The following is a 22,270-nucleotide window of genomic DNA, read 5'->3' as shown; positions in this document are numbered from 1 at the left end:
TCCCTCTTTGCTCTGTAATAAGAGCAGCTGTGGTGACGTGAGGCCAGCTCTGATTCAATTGCAGTGCAGGACTTAAGGCCATTATCCTCTGTACGCTGGAGGAGGAGGGAAGCCCGGCTGCTGTAGCACAGCTGCTAACAGCAACGGCAGGTCCGATGCTGCCTTCCAGAGAAGAAGAGCAAAAACATTTCTATATCAGAAAGGGGAAATGTAAAGAAACAGATGAATTTCTTTATCCGAAACTAGAAAAAGACTAACTGAATAAATGTGTTTAAGTTTTTGTCAACCAATAAAAACAGAATGTTAATGTGACAAACAGACAGATCTTAAACTTAAGTCTGCATAAGCTAGTGTAAGTGTCTAAAGCTAAACTGACATCTAAGGTAGACTACTTAGCTTTTAGCAGGACTGTGTTACTTATTCTCTCCATTAAGATTAGATTTAGATTTAACTTATTTATCTGGTGTAACAAACTCAATTACTAAGATGTTGGAGCATGAAATTTGATTTTTCAGGTTAGAAAATAGCTTTGTGGAAGTAAAAAGGTCTTATTATGGTCTTTGGCTTGAAGGGTAGAATGGACTATATTAATCTACCATTAAAAAAGACAAATATCCATAACAAACCATGCAGCTAGTAATGCAAACATCTATATAAAAGTTCCCTTAAAGTGACTGTTTGAATTCCTCCAAATATCATGTGTTAAATGTCAAATAATAATTTGTTAAAGAAACATTTTGTAACATTTCTACCACAGAATAACAGATTTTGTGTTATCTGTCATTCTCATTGTTTCTGCACTATGTAACTTTGTACGAGCACCCATGAGAAGTATGTAAGTCAATGATTTTGGTGAAACTGGATCATATTTTATGGAGTAAATGTTTTATGGTTTTCCCTCTGATGTCCTCTGGCCGCTGCACATCAGCTCTCTGTGATTTACAGAGTTTCCTGATGGACAGTAAAGTAAACTGCTGCAAATCATAGCTGCTGTTAGCTAATGTTAGCTCAGTTTGTTAGCTAGGCTGTGAGCTCATAGCACTGAGGGAGTGTTAGTATTTGTACCACAGGTGTTTGGACCACCATAAAAAAGGGGTTCAGACCCGGAGCACAGGCTGATGTGGAGCAGAGCCAGTGTCGTGCTAGAACCAGAGCTGGGCAAATGGGTAATGTAACCGGGCTCAGCAGGAAGTTGATGAAAAAAGCTAGGAACTGGACTACTAAGTAATATTAGCTGGTTGCTATGTCTTGTGTTGTTGACCTTGCTTGCTTGACATAACAAATACTAGTGTTGCCACCCAACCCGTTTTTCCCAGAATTGTTCTCTTTTTTTCATCAGCTGTCCCAGGGGAAAGAAAATCTCTTCCGGGACACAATTTGTCCCGTTTTTTAGGGAAAATGTTTCCTTCGTTCTGTAGTCCCATGCTTCTGTAGCTATTTAAAAATGCCTCTGTTTTCTTCCCGTGTATAGCCTACGTCTAATCATGTGATAACCTTGTTGGGGCACCATGCCCCCATTGTCCAAAGAAGAAAACTTAATCGCTTCCACGTTGACTGAGCGAATGTCTTCCTTTCATCTAGTTTTGGCATCTTATTTGAAATGGGAGAGATGACTGATGAGGAAGGAGATGGAACATGCAAGCCACCAGCATGAAAAAAAGATACAGACGTTACAATCCTGATTGGGCGAAACGTTTGGGCGAAACGTTTGAATCGGTACGGCCGACCGAGGGAGACTCTTTTTCCACCCGTTGCATTCCGTGTCCGGCAAAAATATCGGTAAAATATGGAGGACAAAATGCATTGGAAATCCATGCAAGAACAAAAAAGCACTGAGGTGTGGTATGTTATTTTTACATGTTGAAGCTAATGTTACTTTAAGTAGGCTCCTTTGACAACACTGATCTGTTTCACGCTGGTTTGATTCCCGGCCCTGTGTGTGCGGGGCATGGGACCTTAAACTCATCAAACCCTCAGAGTTCAGACGTGTGTGTGACCCCTGAATGAATAAATGTATTAACATTACTTTATAACTGTCACTTATGTCTGGATTAGATGTTCATTGTTTAGTCTGAACTATTAATAATGTCCCGGCCCGGCCCAGCTCAACATTTGGTCCCTTTTTTTTTACAAATCCAAGGTGGCAACCGTAAATACACATGTAGAAATGTCCAGTTTACCACAATGGTATTGCACTGGGGTTGCTTTAACGTTACCTGATATTTTAGCTGCTTGTCCCAAGCTACACCCCACAGTGAACAGTATTTTGGTGAATGATCAGGTTGCAGAGGAGACAACACAACTGCAGTAATGCTAGGTGACCCAAAATGACTGAATGAGTGGGCGACTCTGTTGAAATTGAGACAAGCAAGTCGGTTATTGCAAAAAGTGGCACACTGTGTGTGTGCACCATTACAGTCGGCCGTAAACTAGTAAACAATGGCTTTTCTGCCAGTACGCCACAAACACGGCAACAGATGCAGCTTCTGAATGCTCAGAAGAATTGAAAATGAAAAATCTTACTGCCTAAAACTTGCCAAAATGGTCACTGGTGACATGTTTCCTCTTGGCTTTAAATTTCTCTGCCACACTCCTACACACTTTCTTTTGTCAATGACAGGCAACTGTACCTCAGGGAGACATGACATTGTCTGTTAGAAGGGGAAGAGTGGGTTTTTTTCTCCCCTGGTTTTTCTGAGTTGTGCCACTGGAATGCCTCAAGGACGTAATTATGACCTGCTGTACGAGCTGGGAAATTCCCACATCTGACTTTGAATTGACGGCAGCATCGCTCTTAGACAGCCAAGAGTGGCAGAGACAAAAATGGTTAAGGTAGGTGATTAAGAGGAAAAGAAAAAGAGAGTGGAGACTGACGGATTTATAGCAGAACTAGAGGGAGGTAGAATTGTAGCGAGGGAGGTGGGAGGAAAAGAAACGATTAAAACATCAAACAATGATACAGCAAGAGAGAGAAGGAGAGAGAGGAAGCAGAGGACGGATGGATGGGAGGGTAATGAGTAATTAAGGGAAGGAGGTGGAGACAAGCTGAGGACCTCTACAGCTTAATTAGATGCAGAAGGAGGAGACACCTGCCACATGAACACCCCCACCCTTTCTCCTTTTTTTTCTCTCACCTCCTTTAAAAACATCCTCGTCTTTATGCAGAAAATAACAACACTTACAACGAGGCATCTGTTAGCCGCTCGGGTTCGTGATCTGCCGGTGGGAGACCCACCCCAAAAGAAAAACCTCCTCCTCCTCCATCTACTCCAGGCGGATGTACTGCTATGAATAATGTAACAGGGAGGGGTAGAGGCCACTGGGCGTGTGCACTGAAAAAAAAAAAAAAAAACAGAGGGGTAGTTCCTCCTCCTCTTCCTCCTCCTACACCACCCCCTTCTCTTTCCATTCTCCTCCCCTCCCCTGTTCACCCAACCCCCTTGCTGCCGGCCGCACTGCAGAAGGTCAGAAGGAGAAGAAGAAGAGGAGAGGAGGCAAAGACAGAGAGGCAGAGACAAGGGGTGGGGTGCTTGGATGTACATGAACATGCCGAGAGGAGAGTGCGTGGACGAGCGATGACAGCCATGCTGAGCCCAAAGATCAGACAGACCAGAAGAGGTAAGACGGTTTGTTTGCACTGCTGCCAGCTGTATTAGCTGCTATACATCTTCTAACTCTGTAGTGACACATCATGTCATATCTGACAGGGACCTTAACAGATGAGAGGATGTGTTGAGTGATGCTGTGGTTTTATCTGGACACTGACCTGCACTTTTAGAAATATATTGCACATTTAAAAAGTGATTATTTTTTTCCTGCTATAATTCAAGAAAGTGTCTGCAGGAACACTTTTTTTTCTCCACTCTGCAGCCACACATTTCTGAATGAAGCCTCAGCTCTGCCCACACAGGGAAGCTCTCGCGTACATTATGCATTCTACTACAACCGGCCAACGCTGCCGGCGTAAATTCTATCAAGAGGAGCATCTCTGGTTTCATCACTGCAACACTCGGCACTATCAGACTGCTGTCAGCTGCTGTGTGTGTGTGTGTGTTTGTGTTTGTACTTGTGTGTGTGCGTCTGCATGGATGGATGTATTAATATGTCCATTTGTGCCAGTGTGTGTGTGTGTGTGTCCTTCCTTCCTTCCTTGGCACTAATCTCCATGACTGCAATTATACAGCTGGATCTGATTAAAATGAAATGAATAGTTCCCTAGAATGGGAGAGTGATGTGTGAATCCTCCGCCGGAGCAGCATGAAATTGGCAGCAAAGTGGATTAAATATGTGTGTTTGCATAAATTAAGACGGCAGAACAGATTCAACTGGTTTGATGAGTAAGTGTGATTCACTACGTGTTGTACATTAGCATTTAATTGATTACAACATCACGTTTAGACCATGTCAAATCATTTAACAAAAGTGATATTTAGTGCTAGTAGCATTAAGATCACCTTTTCTGGGGGGTCAATAAGTGAAAAGGCTTTATGTGTATTTACAGATGACCTTTTACATACGAGACCAACAAAAAATGCAAAATACAACTGGCTCGCTATATTTAAGATGTTGGAAATGCCACTCATCCTTGCTGCCTTTCAGTTAAGACGGTGAAAATTGAAGAGATTAAAGCGGCTGTATGATTCTGCGTGAGAAGCATTCCCCGCATGCCTTCTGCAAACTGGCGCTTCTCTGCTGACAGCATCACATTTGTTGCATGGAGCCCATGAATAAACGGGTATGTGACAGATGTGGTTGTGTAGTACAGACTGGGCTGAGGTTAAAGTGGGTCAACAAAGGGACACAACATTAACCAGCGGGCGCGTGACATTTAAGACGACTGAAACGTTTTTGAATGGCAGACTACAATGTCAAAGAAGACGCTCAGAGCTTGAATCAATAGTATAAATGTCATTCACTTTTATTTTTATAGATCCCTCATGGCTGCGACATTCATGATGCTAGAAGGTCAAAAGACAAGCTAACTAGCATAAATTTACTTATGTATAAGCTATATATGACTTTGGAAGGACAGTGACTGGCTAACTAACTAGCTTAGATATGCTATATGTAAGATATAAGATACACATATATAAAACATATATGTTTTATAATTTGGATGCTAAGCTAACTAACATAGATTTACTTGTGTATATGACTTTGGAAGGTCAGTGACAAGCTAACTAGCTTTGATATGATAAGATACACATATATAAGATATATATATATATTTGTCAGTTGACAAGCAAACTAGCATGGTTGTGCTGTATATAACTTTAGGGTTAGCCTGCTAGGAACCATTGCATAGTTAGCTAGGTTTCACCAAACAGTCTTCCTCATCTTGTAGCTCTTTAATCACTGAACTTCATTTAAAGGAACAATTAGATATTTTAGGGGAACTTTTTTTTTCTTAGTGATAGAAAACTGAAACTGTCTGTAGCCTATGAAGCTAAAGCCAAGGGACAGTTAGCTTAGCTTAGCTTAGCTTAACATGAAGACTGAAAGCTGTGGGCACCCAAATTAAGATATTATATAATGTCTATTTATTATATTTTTATATATAGTTTATATTTATTTTGGTCAGAACAAAGCTAGGCTAACTGTTTCCCCCTCCTCGCTATCTTTGTGTGGATCTACGCTAATCTTTAGCTGGCTCCAGTTTCATACTTAGCGTACAAACATTATTTACCCAACTGATTATTTTGATTTGCCTCTGAGGTGTAATTAGTAAATCAGTTGGATTATGCTTCCCTTCCAAGCAACTCTTAATTGGAAATGTGTGTGTAAGTGAAAATCCACTTTGCATCCAATCTTAGTTACATTTCTCTGACTAAGAACCAACAATATTTGCTCCATAGAAGAAAAATCTGACTGCTCTGCTCCAGTATTCGCTACAAAAAACTCTAATATGATTCTATATAGAGCACATTTTTCTTTTGCTGGCACCAGAAATCTAGTAGCAGCTTTAATTGCCCACATATCAGCTGCTTCATTCTCCCGCTGTATCTTTTTGATCTGTTACCATGGTTTTATGATCAAAGTCCTGCGATGTATCAACACCCTGACATTCTTCCTTACCAAAGGCTTCATGAATGAACACACTCACGACTAGATTTTGCGAGGGAGAGTGTGCTGCATGGATGAAAAATTCACAGTAATGAGCATGTGGAGATGATAAGATGCACAGAAATGCACAGATTTGCACACCCGCTGCTGCAGATCAGTTCTGCTCTACTGCAGCTTTCACATACAGGCTGTATATTACTGGCCACACCTCCAGCTTGTCAAGGAAAGGCTGCCACACACACACACACGCACACATTAATCAACAGTGATAGCCTAACTGGAAGTTACGCACTGATGCACCTGTAACTCTCTTTGCCATTTTCTACGAGCCATAAATCACTGCGCAACAACCAGATTAATGAAATTGAATTCCTCCAACATCCCTGTGTGCATGCTTGTGTGCACATGTGTGTGTGTGTGATTTAGTCATCAGCGTAGCTATTGTCTAGCTATTGTGGAGTACCCGCCTCGCCATGCTAATGGATGGGCTCCTTTATGATGTGCATAAGAGCCGTGCAACCATTTCCTGCTGATGATAAATATGACTCCAAACTGCATTAAGTGACATCATGGAGGCCTCGAGTGTGTGTGTGTGTGTGTGTGTGTCCAGGCTTACTTCGTGAGTGTGAGAATGTAGCATCAAGTGTCTCTTCATGTGTTATAGTGCGCCACTTGGGTTTTGATTTCGGCCTGCAGACGACCATTTGTTCACATTGTCACATTACTTGCATACTATACTTTTTATGGACTGAGTGCTTTAAGAGTGTATGAATTTCTGCACCGATTTGCATTTGGGCAAATGTAGCTAATCTCAGGTAGTGTGGGTGTGAACCCTCGCGTAATGTAACATTTCTAATGGATTACTTTGTAGAACATTATCCCCAGAACATTATCTAGCCATACTCATGGCTCTATTAGCCAATGTTTTGAGATATATTTTGTCCTGGTTATTTAATTCTCCACCTGACTTTCAGGTGAAAAGTTACATTTTAAAATTCAACAGCAATTTGTCTTTCTACAGCAAAGAATATGTAGGAATTACACTTGTATTGAATGATTCTAGCTCACTATTTACAGTGTCAACATTAAGTATATTAATCAATTAATTATAAAGTAATGTTCTCTTTATGTAGCGAGGTGGACAGTGCAATGGACAGTGCAAAAGAGCTTGTTTTAATTTGGGTAAGCTAAATTAAAAGAACTTTTAATTATCAAAGTCAGCAGTTGGGATGAATAAACATGCGCAGATAGATAGCATCATGAGCTCCTACTGGTTAAAGTCTAGCTAGCTCTAGGTACTTGATGACACAGTGGTTTGTGAGCAACTGTAGCTAGGGAGCTAACCGCTGACATGATAGCAAGCTGGAAATATGCTACTCCTATTCAGTCATAATAACTCCGAGCTCTTTTTCGATAATTTCTGTACTGTGTCGCCGTCATTTGTTCGCAAGATTAAAGGCTCTACGAACTAGCTAGCTTAATCGTCATTTAGCTAGCTCTTTAGCTCAGCCTATGATAAGACAGTACATCTTTTTCATCTTAGTTTATACTCCGACAAGAAGACAAAATCAATACGAATGATGTAACACAGCTAATAAACTACAATAGCTTCCTCCATTTTGAACTTAAAGGTCCGCACTGTTAAGACGGCTTACTATTGGTACTCTTGGTACTATGTTTGCAGTATCAGAGTTCACCAAATTTGAACTCAATGTAAAAATTTAAACTCAAATTTACCGTCATGAGCGAAGCCACAGTTTGCGATAATGCCTTTTTAGCTTTTTTACTTTCAAATTCTGGAGTTACTGTGCTTTAAATTGATCAGGATTCTTGTGCATTGCTCTGTTAATTCAATTACGTTTTTACCTTTGTATGTCCTAAGTGAAGCTTTAGAAAATAGTCTACAAACATTCATGATATCATGGATGAGCTCATAACTGACTGAGTCACCAATCCATCTGATATTCCTGGATATTCAGCTCCTTACCCAGAACTCTTCATCCATTGTCTTGAAATAACATGACACACAGACCTATTTACGTAAATTACCATTTGCGTTCGTCATGATACACAAAAGTGGGCATAGTGTACATCTGCACACAGAGTCAGGCATGATGCTGAGCCCCTATTATTCCACTCAAACCTACCCTAACTACTATCTACTGTAAATGAATAAGCCACAATTACGCTGTCTGTTTTAGTGAATTGCTGTGATTATGCATCGAGTGCTCTTTTCAGCATTGTAGCTGATAGTTGTAGAAGTGACCACAGAGCTGCTCCACCCAAGCCAAGGAAGGTCTGAATCACTCTGTGCAGAAGGTCCAAATTGGCGCAGTGGGTAGTCGCGCTTGGCACACACACAGTCACACACTCCAAAAATCAGTTGTTGTGACTCAGGCGTGAATCATCCGGCCAGTGTATGTTCCACTCAGTCCATGATCCAGACAGCTGATGTGTTAAACAGTGGTGCTCTTTTATGCTAACACTTGCCGGGCGAGGAGGGATGGAAAGACATGAGGGATGTGATGTTGTGAGGAAAAACAGAGGGGTGAAGGAGGACAGGGAAGGTGAGTACCACTTTAAGCTGGTAATATGATGGAAAGAGTAAGACGCCCAGTCTGGGTTTTAAGTCCAGTTCACACAGCTGTTGCTCACACGTGAGACACTTTGTGTCCCCAATGTTCACACCATTGACAGTAGAAAGAATGAACATTGTATCCTTGATCGGTTGGTTTCTGAGGAGCTGTTGTGAAGCTCAGAATGTGGTGGCTGCCATTTAGTCCTGCCTCTGCTTCCTCCAGGCTAATCTAAAAAGAAAGTGGATCATGGATTGACCTAAAGCAGGCTAAATGAAGCATGGGTGCTCAAACAAGCCACCTGTAACAGCACCTACCTGTCAATCAAAGCAGACACATGAATAACTTTAATCCTTACTATAATGTAAACAGGCCAATTATATAGAACTTCACCCTCAGTACAGCATGGAGAACGACTCATTCTGTAGCCAGCTTCAAGTGGACGTTTGAGGGACTGCAGTGACGGAGGTTGCTGCTTGGTTTACACAAATTATCTCTACCTGGTTAGTCCTCACAGGAGGAGTGGCATGGAACTAAGACGGTGATCACACGAGTACAATCTTTAAACTAATTCTAAATGTATAAAGGAGCTGGAAAACCCAAGTTTAAAAGAACCTAAGAGAGACATGGCATCAGCTTTGGTTCTCTAGTAAACACATCTGAGCATGATATAGTGAGTGATATTAGAGCATCAGGTTGTTTGGAGGCACGAGAGCTGCAGAACTAAAAGACAATGTTTTGCATCCTGTAAGCTAACAGGCAGGAATAAACCCATTGTGTTGTAAGCGTTACACAATTGCCAAAACTAATTAAGATCTCTTTGCAATGCCTCAAATGAACATTGTCCTCAGAAACAATGGAAAGAATGATTTTTAAAATAGCTAATGAAAACGTGCCTCAAATCCAAGAACTCATTTATGAAACAAAAACGGCCTAAATGAGGTGCCAGTGGTGAGAGCAGGGATCCTCTTTTGTGTGAGTGAGAGTGAGTGTGTGCGTGTGTGTGTTCGCAGTAATAACAGAGCTTTGATTCAACAGGACCAGCAGTGCTGAACATAAGGAGAGAGAGACGAATTAGAGCGAGTCAAAGTAAAAGAAATGGAGGGAGACGGGGCAGGAGGGGTGAAAATACAGAGCTGGAAAAGACTGGAATGAACACAAGATGGATAAATGAGAAAAGCCAAGGCAGAGGAGACGGGTAAATTAAGAGAGCGAGAGGTCAGGGGAACAAAATAAAAGCCTGTCAGGGTACTAAAACATGATCATTATGGACACATGGAAAATAAAGGACTGGTTTGTTTTGATCTTATAAAAGAGTATATTTTTCCACTTCTGGTTGCTTGATACATCCTAACTGAGCCACCCATGTTGTTCAGGTTTTAAGCTAAACTCAGACATCACACATCAGAAAGTTCTGTTTGAAACCAACGTCATGGACGCCATTCTCAAAGGTTTTTGGCTGTCTATGCACAAATTCAACATTCATTCAACAAACAATCAAAACCTGGATCAAACCACTTTGTACAAGATAGTTAAACTGTAGAGAAATATGAAATAGAAAAAGAAATGTTCTCATGGAATCACAGTGAACCGTACAGTAACAACAACAGAAATAGAGCAGATATTACAAAAAGACACATTGTCTTGGGGAATATGATAAAAAAATATATTAAATTTAGAGACACTTTAAAGCTCAAAAATTGCTGATTATGTGGACTGTAGAGGGTGTTGCTGAACTGCCATAATTATCAACAACATTGCAGTTCCCCTCAGTTCTAAAGAGCATTTTTGTGTCTTTAAGCTTGTTTTGGTTTTACAAACTACTATGTTATTGTTTTTAACTGTCATCTTAACATGTGTTTTCAGCAAAGACCTCTGATAAAATTGTTGTATGCTAGCTGCCTAGCACTAAACAGAAAAAAGATAAAGTTACTGACAAGGTAGCAAAGCCTAATGAAGCATTTAGCAGCTTAAGACACAGATATTTCCCTCAGGAGTTGGTGGAGACCAAAACAGAGCTAAAAGAAGACGTTTTGAACATGTGTTAGTTTTGTTATTGTCAATTATTTCATGAAAAACCAGGTGACAGTTTTCCTTTGACGTATTGAAATGTTCATGACGATAAATCCTACACCTTTTCTAAAACATTAGCAGTCCATCGAGCATTCAACACACCTCTGAGGATCAACAGGCTTCACAGACTGCCAGGAAAAGGCAGTGACGAGACATAAAAACGCTGTGATCCTTGTCCTTTAAGCTATATGTATGCCGGAGAGAGAGAGAGAGATGAGATGAGACAATAAAAAAGAATAAACATTGATTTTCTTCCCCCTCCCCATTTATCCACCCCCTTCTTTCCTCTGCGCCATCTGAACATTGATCATTTTAGTGTGTGTGTGTGTGTGTGTGTGTGTGTGTGTGTGTGGCACAAAACGCACACCAGCAGGGAGGATGTCTGCACAATTGATTTCTATAAATTATACATGATCATCAAATAGCATTGCCTTGTTTGCCTGACCAGAATGTAGCCCTCGTCTGTGGCATTCTCTGTATAAATCCTCGAGATCTTCAGGCAGTTTTGTGCAACATAATTTATAATTTATGCTTGATGCATCCATCTATTATCTTTATTTACACATCATGTCAGATTTCACCTCATTGATCATAATAGAAAAGGATAACAGTACAAGCTTTTTTATGTGTTAACAAACGTGTCAAGTATCAGCTATAATATGATCAGATGTTGTCAGAAATGATGCACGTTGCGCTCATAAATAAGTTTTTTTCCACATGTGACGTCATACAAGGACAAAATGAGTAGCTCAGTGGGGACAAACCTGAAGTCACGTTGAGACAGAGCCATAAAGCTGCCATCCCCACGCTTTTAACCCCGTCCTTGACTGAGCTCAGGTTACGCACGCTTGTTCAGGATGATTCAGTCAGCCAGCCAGTCTGTCTGTCCCATGTGGTCCTATTATCTCGGCTCAAAAGCCTCTGCTATTCTGTTGGGTTGTGGCACACACACAATAAGTCTCTACCAAGGACCTTTGAAATGGAAGGGGGGGATCCCTGTCACCTGAGGCTATATGTGTGTGTGTGTGTGTGTGTATCCTCCCATTCGCAGTCTGTTTTTTTATCTGCTTTCTGTTATTTTCTGTGCCTGCCGCCTCCCTGCAGTCACACTCCCCCTTCATCTCGAGGCGTTGCAGCCGGGGGCAGAAGGATGTGTGTGTGTGCTCGTGACTGTTGAGTCCTGGCAGAGCCTGTGTGTGCATGCAGCATACAGAATGAGGGATAACACACGAGAGAATAAAAAGACACGAGCCAGAGAAAATGGAAGAAATACAGTAAATCAAGCAGAAGCACAAATTCAATCCCCCCTTTAACCCACCGAACTCCTCATTTTATGCCTGCTTGGTGTAAACAGCTTAAAAAAATGCTTTATATATATGTGTGTGTGTGTGTGTGTTTACAGCCAGGTCCAAGAGCATGGTGATGGGTGAAGTGTCAAGGGGGTCATGTCGGCCGGCCTCCCCCAGCCTCCAAGAGGGGTCGCTGAAGGCCGGTTGGCTGAAGAAGCAGCGCAGCATCATGAAGAACTGGCAGCTCCGCTGGTTTGTGCTGCGTTCGGACCAGCTCTTCTTCTACAAAGACGAGGAAGAAACCAAACCACAGGTAAACGCTTCAGGGATGTTTGCCCGCAGCGAGAGGATGGTGAAAATAAAAAAACCGAGCCGAGTCACTGTACTTCGGCTTGTGTGATTACATTTGCACAGTTAAATGTGTTGTTATCTCGGCCCCAGCTGGTGCAGTTTACCACCCTGGAGGATTGATGGATTTTTACAGGCTAACAAGCAATGCTGGGCTGCAAAATAGTATAAAGAATTATTTAATCTTATTAAAGTAAAAGACGTGTTGTGGGAAAAGGAGTCCGTAATACCATAAAAAAAAAAAGTCTGAAGACCTTTTCCAGGACATGGGAAAAAAATGTGTTAAGCCTTTTGTGGCTCTACCAGAGCAGAACGAAGTCTGATCGATCGCCTCAAGTGAAAAAAATCACGAGTGTTAGAAAGAAATGAGCCTAGCAGACCCCTGTAGCCCCTCGCCTAAGCTCTGCGGCTAGCAGCTCGAGGCTACATTAGCCGCTATTAGCAGAACACACGAGGGAGAAGACTGTGTGGAATAAAAAGTACATACTATAATGTTTTATAGACATAAAGAACTCATAGGTAACAAATTAAAGTATAAAATTGCAGTGTCACTTTTCCTGAGGTGGAAAAATCTTTTGTGTGCTGTGTTCAACCAGGGGTCCATGACCCCTAAGAGATCATCAGAGGTACTGCAGGGGGCCCCAATTGTTGTCATAATAATGAGAAACTACAAACAGCGGAGGCATTTGCATTTACTCCAGTGGATGAATCAGTGGACATGTCCAAAGACGCATTTAATGACCAATAATAGTTGAACTTTTTATTAATCTTCTGCACACATAGGCCAATAACCCAGCATATAAATAGGTTAATAAGGTGAAATAAAAGTTAAATAAAGTAAATATGAAAGTTATTATCAGCCAGGTTTAAGATGTGACACATTTAAAAAAAAAAGTTACATGTGGAGGTCCTTGTTCTATTTGTCTCTTGTCCAAGGGGTCCTTGGGTTGAAAAAGGTTGAAGGCCCCTGCAGTAGACGAACATGGTGCTTTCCCGCCAGGCTTGGTTCCTGGCATCCCAGAGCTGAGTCAGTTCAGTTAGCTACACTGCTGACCGAGCAAGTGGTTAAGCTAAAACTATCTGTCTATCAGGAAACTCTGTAAATCAGTGAGTTAAAGCTGAGCAGCAAATATATTTTGTATAAATTTGATCCAGTTTCACCAAAATCACTAAATGAAGTTACAAAGTTCTGCTTTTGTACAGTAATCAGTGAGGCCCGGCCATAGATGCATGTAGCAGCCCTAAGAGTCACTCATAGACTGTATCAAACAGGAAGCGCTTTTTATTGTGTTACCAGGAGATGACACCATGAAGAATACCTGAAAATACCTCAAAATGACATATATATGGTTATGCATATGTGATAAGAACACTTAAACATCAGTTTTAACTTGATGGGGTCTACCTGCTAGTGGCCATAGGCAGCACAATGTAAGAAACAAAGAAAAGTCACACTTAACCATTCCATGTCAGACAATGGTCCACATCTGCAGTTCCCTAATGGACAGGAGCTGAAGACATCAGGTCCTTTTGTTCATTCTTGTTCAGTATGAAAAGCGTTAAAGTTAATTAGCCATGACGTGCATCTCATAATGATCCTGAAGCAAACAGACTCTCGACTCAACAAATAAAACCAGCAATGTTCTACAAGTAAACTCTACCAACAATACTACTGTGCGTGCTTTATTTGTGACAACAGATGGAAATACACAGTGTTGATGATGAGTCACCACGCTCACAGGACATTTTAGTACATTAGTACAAACAGCAGACGCCTGGTTTCCTCCTCCATTAGTGCACCATCATAAAAATATTTACAGAGTAAACCCTTAATCGATCCCATAGCTTCTCTGATGAGGGACATCTTTTGTGGCCAGGCGCTGACTCACATTTTCCCGTGATTCTTATTGAAGGAGTTCGTGAGCAGTACAGTAGCCGGCCTGGTGTGACCTCTCTCAAACACATACACACACACTGTCATACAAACAATGTTGGGATGGACAGTCAACAGCTGACAGGCTTACATAGCCGTAACATGAGGCGATGATGTAATCCAACAACAAAAGACAGCGGGGGCAGGTCTGTGACATACACACACACACGAACACATGGCCTTTAGAGCATAATAATCATCTCTTTACATTCCTGGCTGAAATCTCGACACTTTTATTGATTTCTTCTGTCTTCACTCTGCGTGACTGCTGTTTATTTAATGTAGGCAGCAGCCGCCTGCCATCACCGTCTATCAGTGTGTCAGCGCACACACACATTCACACACGCACTATATCCACAAGAATGACGTCTTCTCCTCCTCGCAGACTCCGCTCTGCAGGGTGACTGAAGTGACTGAAGCCTTTGACAGACTTGTCTTTCATCAGAGCTCGCCAATACTCATCCTGCCTATATTGATTCGCAACTCCCAGTGGATTCAAGTCACACACATGGCTGAACACACACACACACATATACACACTTATATACACTCAGAGGAATGCACACACACGCTTCTGCTCCCCCCCTCAGAGAGCAGGATGTGTGAGAAAGTGTCACTCTTATTCTCCCTCTCATCTTCTAATCGATGGGAAATTCGAGGCTGGGAGTAGAGGGGGGTAATGAGGGAAGGGAGGAGGGGTACACCAGAACAGGACCACCGCCCCCCTCCTACCACGCTGAAAAGATGTGATAATTGGTTGAAGGGAACACAATACTGACGTGGGATCTATACAGGGTTTATTTTCCTTTTCATCATGCGGGGATAAATCCACTTGGCGAATAGACTTCAGTTATCGGACAATGGATTTCTGTGGCTCCGAGACAAACACATGGTGATGGAGGAGGTGATGTGAGGAGGGCGTGATTAGTGCTCCAAATACAAAATGAGTCTTCAAGCTGCAACTCATCACACACAAACCAAGAAAAAAAAGTGCTGACTTTCATCCATCTTTGTAGCTGAACGCTGTTAATGTCAGTCAAACACTGTGGACTGTGCTGTCTTTTCAATCATCCCATCAATTATCTGTTGATGGAGTTCATTTTAACAACTCAGTTCTTTTTTTGCAAATACAAAAGAAGCTAGAAACACAAAACACATCACTTCCTTTATACCAAAAGGCCCACGTTTTATTCAATCTCACATATATCAACTCCAGCAGTCAGATGTGGAAACATGCACACGTTTTAGTTATAAGAATTTTTTTTTTTGAAGGGTGGCACATTGTTTTGAGTTGACACTGAAATGTCTCTACATGTGAGAACAGCAGCACAAAGTTTAAACACAGCACTGACATATTATCACCTTACAAAGTTATGTTAAATATCTTACAGTTGCATATTTACAGCAAAGATGCAACATCGTTAGCATTAATTTGGAGTTGGTCACTTCACTCTCCTTTTACGCTTTGTTTCAGTGTATCAGCTCCTGCTGTTAAATTCTCTTCTTCTTGTGTGGTCAGGGAGTGCACGGTGGGTTTATCACAGCTTTTTTTTTGTTTTTTTGTGGTCACAACAGCTGCCTGCTTTGGTTCTAAACAAGTTTGATTAGAGCAGCGAGACTGAACCGAAACAGTAAAGTTGTGGGCCGTAAAACTCAATTAATGAGCTTAAAAAGGGGCTAAAATGCTCCGAGGAGCTGGGAAGGAGTGTAGATAGCTCTCTGTGGATCACCGTGAGTGCCCTCCTTTCACATTCATATTGTTAATTAAAAACCATGGATTACAGTAGCTTTAAATTTGTCCTAAACTTTGTTTAACACTCATAATTTTGAGTGAAATATTTAAATCTAAATTGGTGTCCAGGGTGTACCCCGCCTCTCGCCCAATGCCAGCTGGGATTGGCTCCAACCCCCACGACCCTGATATGGGTAAGTGGTTACAGAAGATGGAAGAATATTTAAACCCAAATCCCAAATGGAAATCTGGGATCTTTTATTTCATTTGATCTATAAACAGATCTACAAAGCACAAGATCTGTGGTCGTGGACAGCCTTTGGGAGGTTCATTACAAACTATTAGTGTTGCAGTTTCTCATACATCAAGTCTGACATGATCAGGTTTTGTCAATGGTTTACTGCTGCTGCTTTGACTGTGTTCCAGTATCAGCACAGGTTTATATGTGAGGGGACAGCTGGTGAAAGACTTGCTTCATGCCTCAATTTAAGACCTATGCACAAAACCAGTCAATAACACTGTGTGATATTTGTGGCACCGGTGGAGGACGCTGCCAACGTGAGATCAAAGTGTGAACGAGTCTTCAGGGACCCGGGCTGGTGTTCTGGTTCGGGATGATGATTGGCATTTATGTGCAAACCAGGTTAAACCGGGCGTGTCCACATCTGTTTGTGGCTGGTCGAGGGCTCATGCATGCCAGGCCATCCTGGTTTGTATACTGATTGCAACAAAATGTGACTTTAAAGTCAGCGTCATCCAGGTGAGACTAGAACAGGACAAACTTTATCTATCCTGCATTTTCAGCTTACACTGCTTGACCGTGTGATTTGTGTTATCGGGTGACGTGTTGCCTTTTCTTATTCATTCATCCCTGGCCAGCTACTCATGTTATTCCGAGCACATAGCACCCCTGGGAGCACTCCCGCCCCCACCCCCTTCGGTTCCTGCCCTGCCCCTGTGCTCCATCCATCTCCCACCCCTCCTTCCATTTGTTGCCATGGTGACTAATGTTGGCGACAACCCGGCCCTCTGGTTGAAGCGCTTTGGCAGACTCCTCTCCCCGTTTGATGGAGGATGCCAGTGCGAAGATTAACGTGGGCCGACCCACAGATGCTGGCATCCCTTCACAGCTCACTTTGGCCTCTGTTCTCGGGGCTAAATGGGTATTGATCTGGATAATGTATTCTGATAATCTGTGTGTGGGTCCCTGTTCAATCACAGGAGAGGCTGCTTAAAATTTTAGAGGGGTTAAGAGTGGAGGGAAGAGGGAAAGAGCAAGGAGACCAGGAGGAGAAAAGGAAGAAGGGATGATGGAAGGGCACCTGGTCAAAGGAAAGACTGATTTTACATCTGAACATGAGAAAAATATGTAATTATAACTTTGATTATGGTTTAAACTGTGATTATTTTCTATTAATCAAACTGTAGCTATGCATCTGTGCTCTACATGGTACACGTTCATTCATTTGTATTCTACGCATCACCATCCTGCGTCGCGATCTCTCAGGGATGAGACATTTAAGTCACAGATGAGCTCATAAAATTTGTTGCGGATAAAATGTTGAACATATCAGATGGTAGTAAATCTTCTTAGTGGCTTATAAGCTGGAAGAAAACAGCATCCGGTGGATTGACTGAATAAAAAATCTGATTTATTCAGACAAGACAAGGGTTTAAAGGAAAGAAAGAAAGAAAGAAAGAAAGAAAGAAAGAAAGAAAGAAAGTGCATCTATTTTATCCCAATATTTGAATGCTCTCTCTCTCTCTCTCTTTAAGGGCTGTATACCTTTGCAGTCATGCCAAGTCAACGAGCTCACAGCCAATCCGGATGAACCAGGAAGACACCTTTTTGAGATTGTACCAGGTGAGATCTCCACTAGCTCCTCCAACCACCTTTACTTCCATCTTTACTTGAATGACTACAGCATATATTTGAGTGCTTCCATATTACTATTTGGTGTATTTGAGGATATGTGGCCTATAAATGAGTTTTACACTACTTTGCATGTGACATATGTGGTCCAAAAAACAGAGAAATGCAACAATGAAGAGGAATTCTAGCTAGTATAGAAGAGGTGTGCCTCTTACATAAAGAATACTCATTGAAAGAGTCGAAAAACTTTTAAAAACACCAGTGTAAATTTTCATTTTCTGGTTGCTTTTCTCTCTCCAGACAGCAGATGGTGCTGTTATCCAAGGCTCAGTTGCTGTAGTGGTCACATCGCATGACCTCAGAGCTGATGACATGTCAGGAACCAATATTACATTTCTAGCAACATAAAGAAAAAAGTACCATAAAATAAATAGAAAACAAATTGGCCTCTCCATCATCTCAAGCTGCTCCACGCCAGCAGATGTCAGGACTGTTAGTGAGACGTCATGCTTCACATGGTGTGCTTAACAGTCTGTTTAGATCGACCTCGCGTAGCCTTTAAAGTTTTTACTCAATCAATCAACGCTTACTTTGAGATGTCAGAAGTGAGTTAGTATGTGCGTACATGTGATGTTTTCACGTTACCACGACACCGCTTTTCAGCAACTACAAGTTTAAACCTCAAAATCAAGTTCTGCGATTCAAACTGCAAGCTGAGGCTCCAGCGGTCGCATAGTCTGTCCTTCTGGCTCCCTATATCACTCTGTCATTCTGGGAGTGTTTGCTCAGAGGTCTTTCTTTGTGTTTAGAATGGCCGACAGGCTTGTGAGTCACTGTGTGTTTTGTTTATGGCCAGTCAACATAGCAGAGGGGTGAGAACCCCAATGAGTTTCTAAGGACGGGCCTGCAGGCCAGCACCCCGAGAGACGAGATGGGAGGGAAGAAGGGAGGGAGGGAAAGGGCGGTAGACATGCAGGCAGCCAGAGAGGAAAGCAGTCAGGTGGATGATGCAAAGAGACGGGTCGGACGAAGAGAAGGAGACGGGTCAGCAGAAATGCTCGACATCGGGAGACGTGTTTTTAACTAGACTTATCTAATGCAATTCATTTGAATGAAGAGTTTTATATCAACAGTGAGAGTCAGATTGGATTTCACTATGATCCAAATCAATCTGTACCAGTTACAGTCTTCCTCTTTTCCTTCCCAACACTGACAAGATCTTCAGTTTATGAGATTTGTCGGCTCCTTGGGGAGAAACACGAGTTACTTTTCTCTTTCTCCACTCTGTAATCGGCTTAGAGTGACGAAGGTTTTATTCTCTCCTGTTGTAAGAAATGAATAGAGTGAACAGATTTCAGACTTCACATTGTGTTAAAAGCAATGCTTCACAGTGGATTTTAAAACAGTCATTACGCTGTCCAGGCATTTTGGCAGCCACGACAGAAGACGTTTTTTACTAAACAAACCAAGTCTGTTGGTTAAAAATAAATAAAAATCACCTGATGAACTGTGATACAATAATCAGCCATGAGCTCAATAAGGACTGATGCTCTGTTACACAATCCTTTGTTCACTCCTTAAAAGGAGAGCAAAGACTATAGCAAGTCTGTATTGTTGGCAGCTGAAAAAAAAACTGCCACGTCTCAACCATCACTGATAATGGAGGAGAGTGTTTCGCAAGGGTTCTTTGATGAGTCCTTGTACACAAGTCCTTTAATAAACACAGGATCTCATCCCAGCTCATCCTGTGCATCTCTCTTTCAGCAAGACGTTTTATTTTTGCAAGATACCACTATTTTGACAATCATGTTGTTGTATTGTAAAACGGTCTGAGCAACAAATGGCGCATGAATTGAAGCTTTAGCTTTAGATAGCTTTAGTGTAACTACTTGCTAAAGTAGCTAACCGATAATTAATTGCTGCTAACTCAATCTGCCGTTAGCAAGCAACAGAATTGGTCCGAGTTCAAGCATCCCCTCTGAGACCAACAGGGAATAAGGTACAGAGACGATTTACAGACTTTTCTGATGGAAAGATTGTTAAGTAGTGAATGGCTAACTGTTGTTTGCTTAGTCAGCCGTGTAGCTAACCAAACTGATTCAGCCCTGGGATGCCATGAGTCAAACCCAACAAGAAAACCACCTTCTAGGCTACTGTACTCCCTGCCAGACTGACCACCGCTGGTTTTGGAGGTTGTGGTTCACTCTGAGCTTCTTGCATTCGCAAAGGTACAAATGAATTAAAGGGATAAGATGGTGTTTGAGTTCCCTCTGAACACTAACTGGTGAGAGGATTTGTTCTTTTCCTTGGCATTGGCCATTTATTCATCTCCAGAAGATCTGAAACACTACTGCCACTAGAAAAGCTCTTAATTTCCTTTTTTTGTGAAGCGCACTATATATACATCTTTAACAGAGGATCATGAGTGGTAGTTGCTTTGCCTTTGGTGCTATACAAATGGTAGAAAACCACACATTACAGATCACAGATTGGACCCAGACTGATAAACGCTCAATTTGAGGTCAGACCAGCCCAGAAATGAAGCCACAGGGTTTTTCTCACTTTCAGCGCTCCTTTGTCCAATGTAATAGTAGACTTGCCCTTCAAAGGAGCCCAGGGACTTTGGCTGTTCATCTGGGTCATGTCATTGACTGATGGACTTTGTTTTTGTTAGATTGTGTGTGTGTGTGTGTGTGTGTGTGTGCGTGTGTGCATGTGAGTCCAGCCACGGGGTAAATCCACTGGTCATGTTTATTGTGAAGATATGGAGTACCCAGCCCTGTTGCAAAAGGTAGATACAAGACCGATAACAGCTGCAAGATACTGAAGAAATCACACACACACACACACACACACACACACACACACACACACACACACACATACATTGTTTAATGCTGTGAGTGTTAAAAGCTCCCTGTGCATACTGCATTGCAGTTTATTCATGAGAAAGGACACTTTCTCATAAATTGACATCATGACATCATGGGAAAGTATCCCGACTGCTCGAAAATAATCAGCGATTGAATGTTTTCACGGATTGAAAAGCGTGAAATCATCATTCAATACGAATGTCTTACAGGCATACAATCGCAGGGTCATAACCAGAATCAGAATGTCCATCTGTACATTTATCCAGCGGTACCACAGTCCAGCTCTTTCCTGAATGCTTCTCAGTGGAAGCAAAAGAAACACAAAACTCAACCTGCTCCTCCTTGTAATTTCCTCTTGGCATTTGAGTGGAATAACAGCAGTAGTCTAGCATGCAAGCAATTAAAAATTTGGACTCCCACCATGGTTTTTTTATCTGTATGTACTCCAGACAGAGCGAGCAGTTTACCCAAACAAAGCCGATTCAACAGTCATGAGCCCAAAGCCTCAATTGAGCTCGACTCAAAGCCCGTAGGCACGACGGAAAGGGGCAAATAAGTGGATATTTTAAAATATTCTTTGTATTTAACGGCTGACTCAAGGCTATAAGCTCTCTGTTGTGGTAGCGTGAAGCAATTAAGCCATCTGGAAAACAGCACACACACACACACACACAAAACACACTTGTGCCTGTGCAAACGTGACAGCTTCTGGTAATTCGTTATTGTGGACTAGGCGGTTTAAGCCAGCCCACACACTTGCATACCGTCCATGCGTGCACAAACACGCACAGGATTTTTCACTGTCTAAGAAAGGTCAATGACCAAGAAGCAACGACAAACCCACGTCAGAGTCCACATGGGTACCGTTACCTTTACTGTACCTCTGTAACATTAACTCACGTTAATGTTAAATGTATAATATTTAACATTTCCACATTAAAATGTCTAAAAACAACTAGACCTTTTGCTGGATTGTATACTTAGTGTATCTCAATCGTTTTCAACAATGTTCAAACCCAGAGAAGTTTTATCTTAACGGTGTGTTTCATTTGGTAGCTTGTCAATGGCGTCATGTCCGTTACCCCCTAGTTGCTATAACTTCTGGGAAAACATGGAAGTCAAGCCAAGGAAGGAAGTCAGCAAACGTCATGAAGTTTAACACATTACTTTGTCCGTGAACATGATTTCTGAGCAGTGTCAGATAGATCTTTGCGCTAAATCCTCATTGAGTCTGATTTTTAGTCTTGTTTTGCATGTATGGGAACAAATACAAAGTTTTAAAAGAAACTCTTACATTGAGATTCTTTTGTTCAAAGGACATGGTTTGATACCATGGACCCGACTGGGTTTAAGCATCGCAAAAAGGGAATAACATTACAGTGCTGAGGTGATTAACAGACCTTCCTGATGGAAACATTGCTAAGTAGCGAACCATCTGTCAATAGATCGGTCAGCCATGTAGCTAACTGAATTGACTCAGTCTTGAAATGCCAGGAGCAAAACCTAGGAA

At 41.8% G+C, this 22,270-nt stretch overlaps 1 protein-coding gene across 1 annotated transcript in view; it reads left to right on the top strand.

Moving 5' to 3' along the window:
- The first annotated feature begins 3,419 nt into the window (after positions 1–3,419).
- arhgap22b (Rho GTPase activating protein 22b) overlaps positions 3,420–22,270 on the top strand; it is a 33,246-nt gene continuing 14,395 nt past the window's right edge. The window contains exons 1-3 of the mRNA XM_019253249.2: positions 3,420–3,618; positions 12,115–12,314; positions 17,791–17,878. Of these exons, the coding sequence (XP_019108794.2) occupies positions 3,576–3,618; positions 12,115–12,314; positions 17,791–17,878 (331 nt within the window). The 5' untranslated portion in view covers positions 3,420–3,575. The remainder of the gene's footprint in view (positions 3,619–12,114; positions 12,315–17,790; positions 17,879–22,270) is intronic.

This window comes from Larimichthys crocea, chromosome XVI (genome assembly GCF_000972845.2).
Source record: "Larimichthys crocea isolate SSNF chromosome XVI, L_crocea_2.0, whole genome shotgun sequence".
Lineage (NCBI taxonomy): Eukaryota > Metazoa > Chordata > Actinopteri > Sciaenidae > Larimichthys > Larimichthys crocea.
The sequence above is the reverse complement of the archived record's forward strand: the minus strand, read 5'-3'. Positions and strand labels throughout refer to the sequence as shown.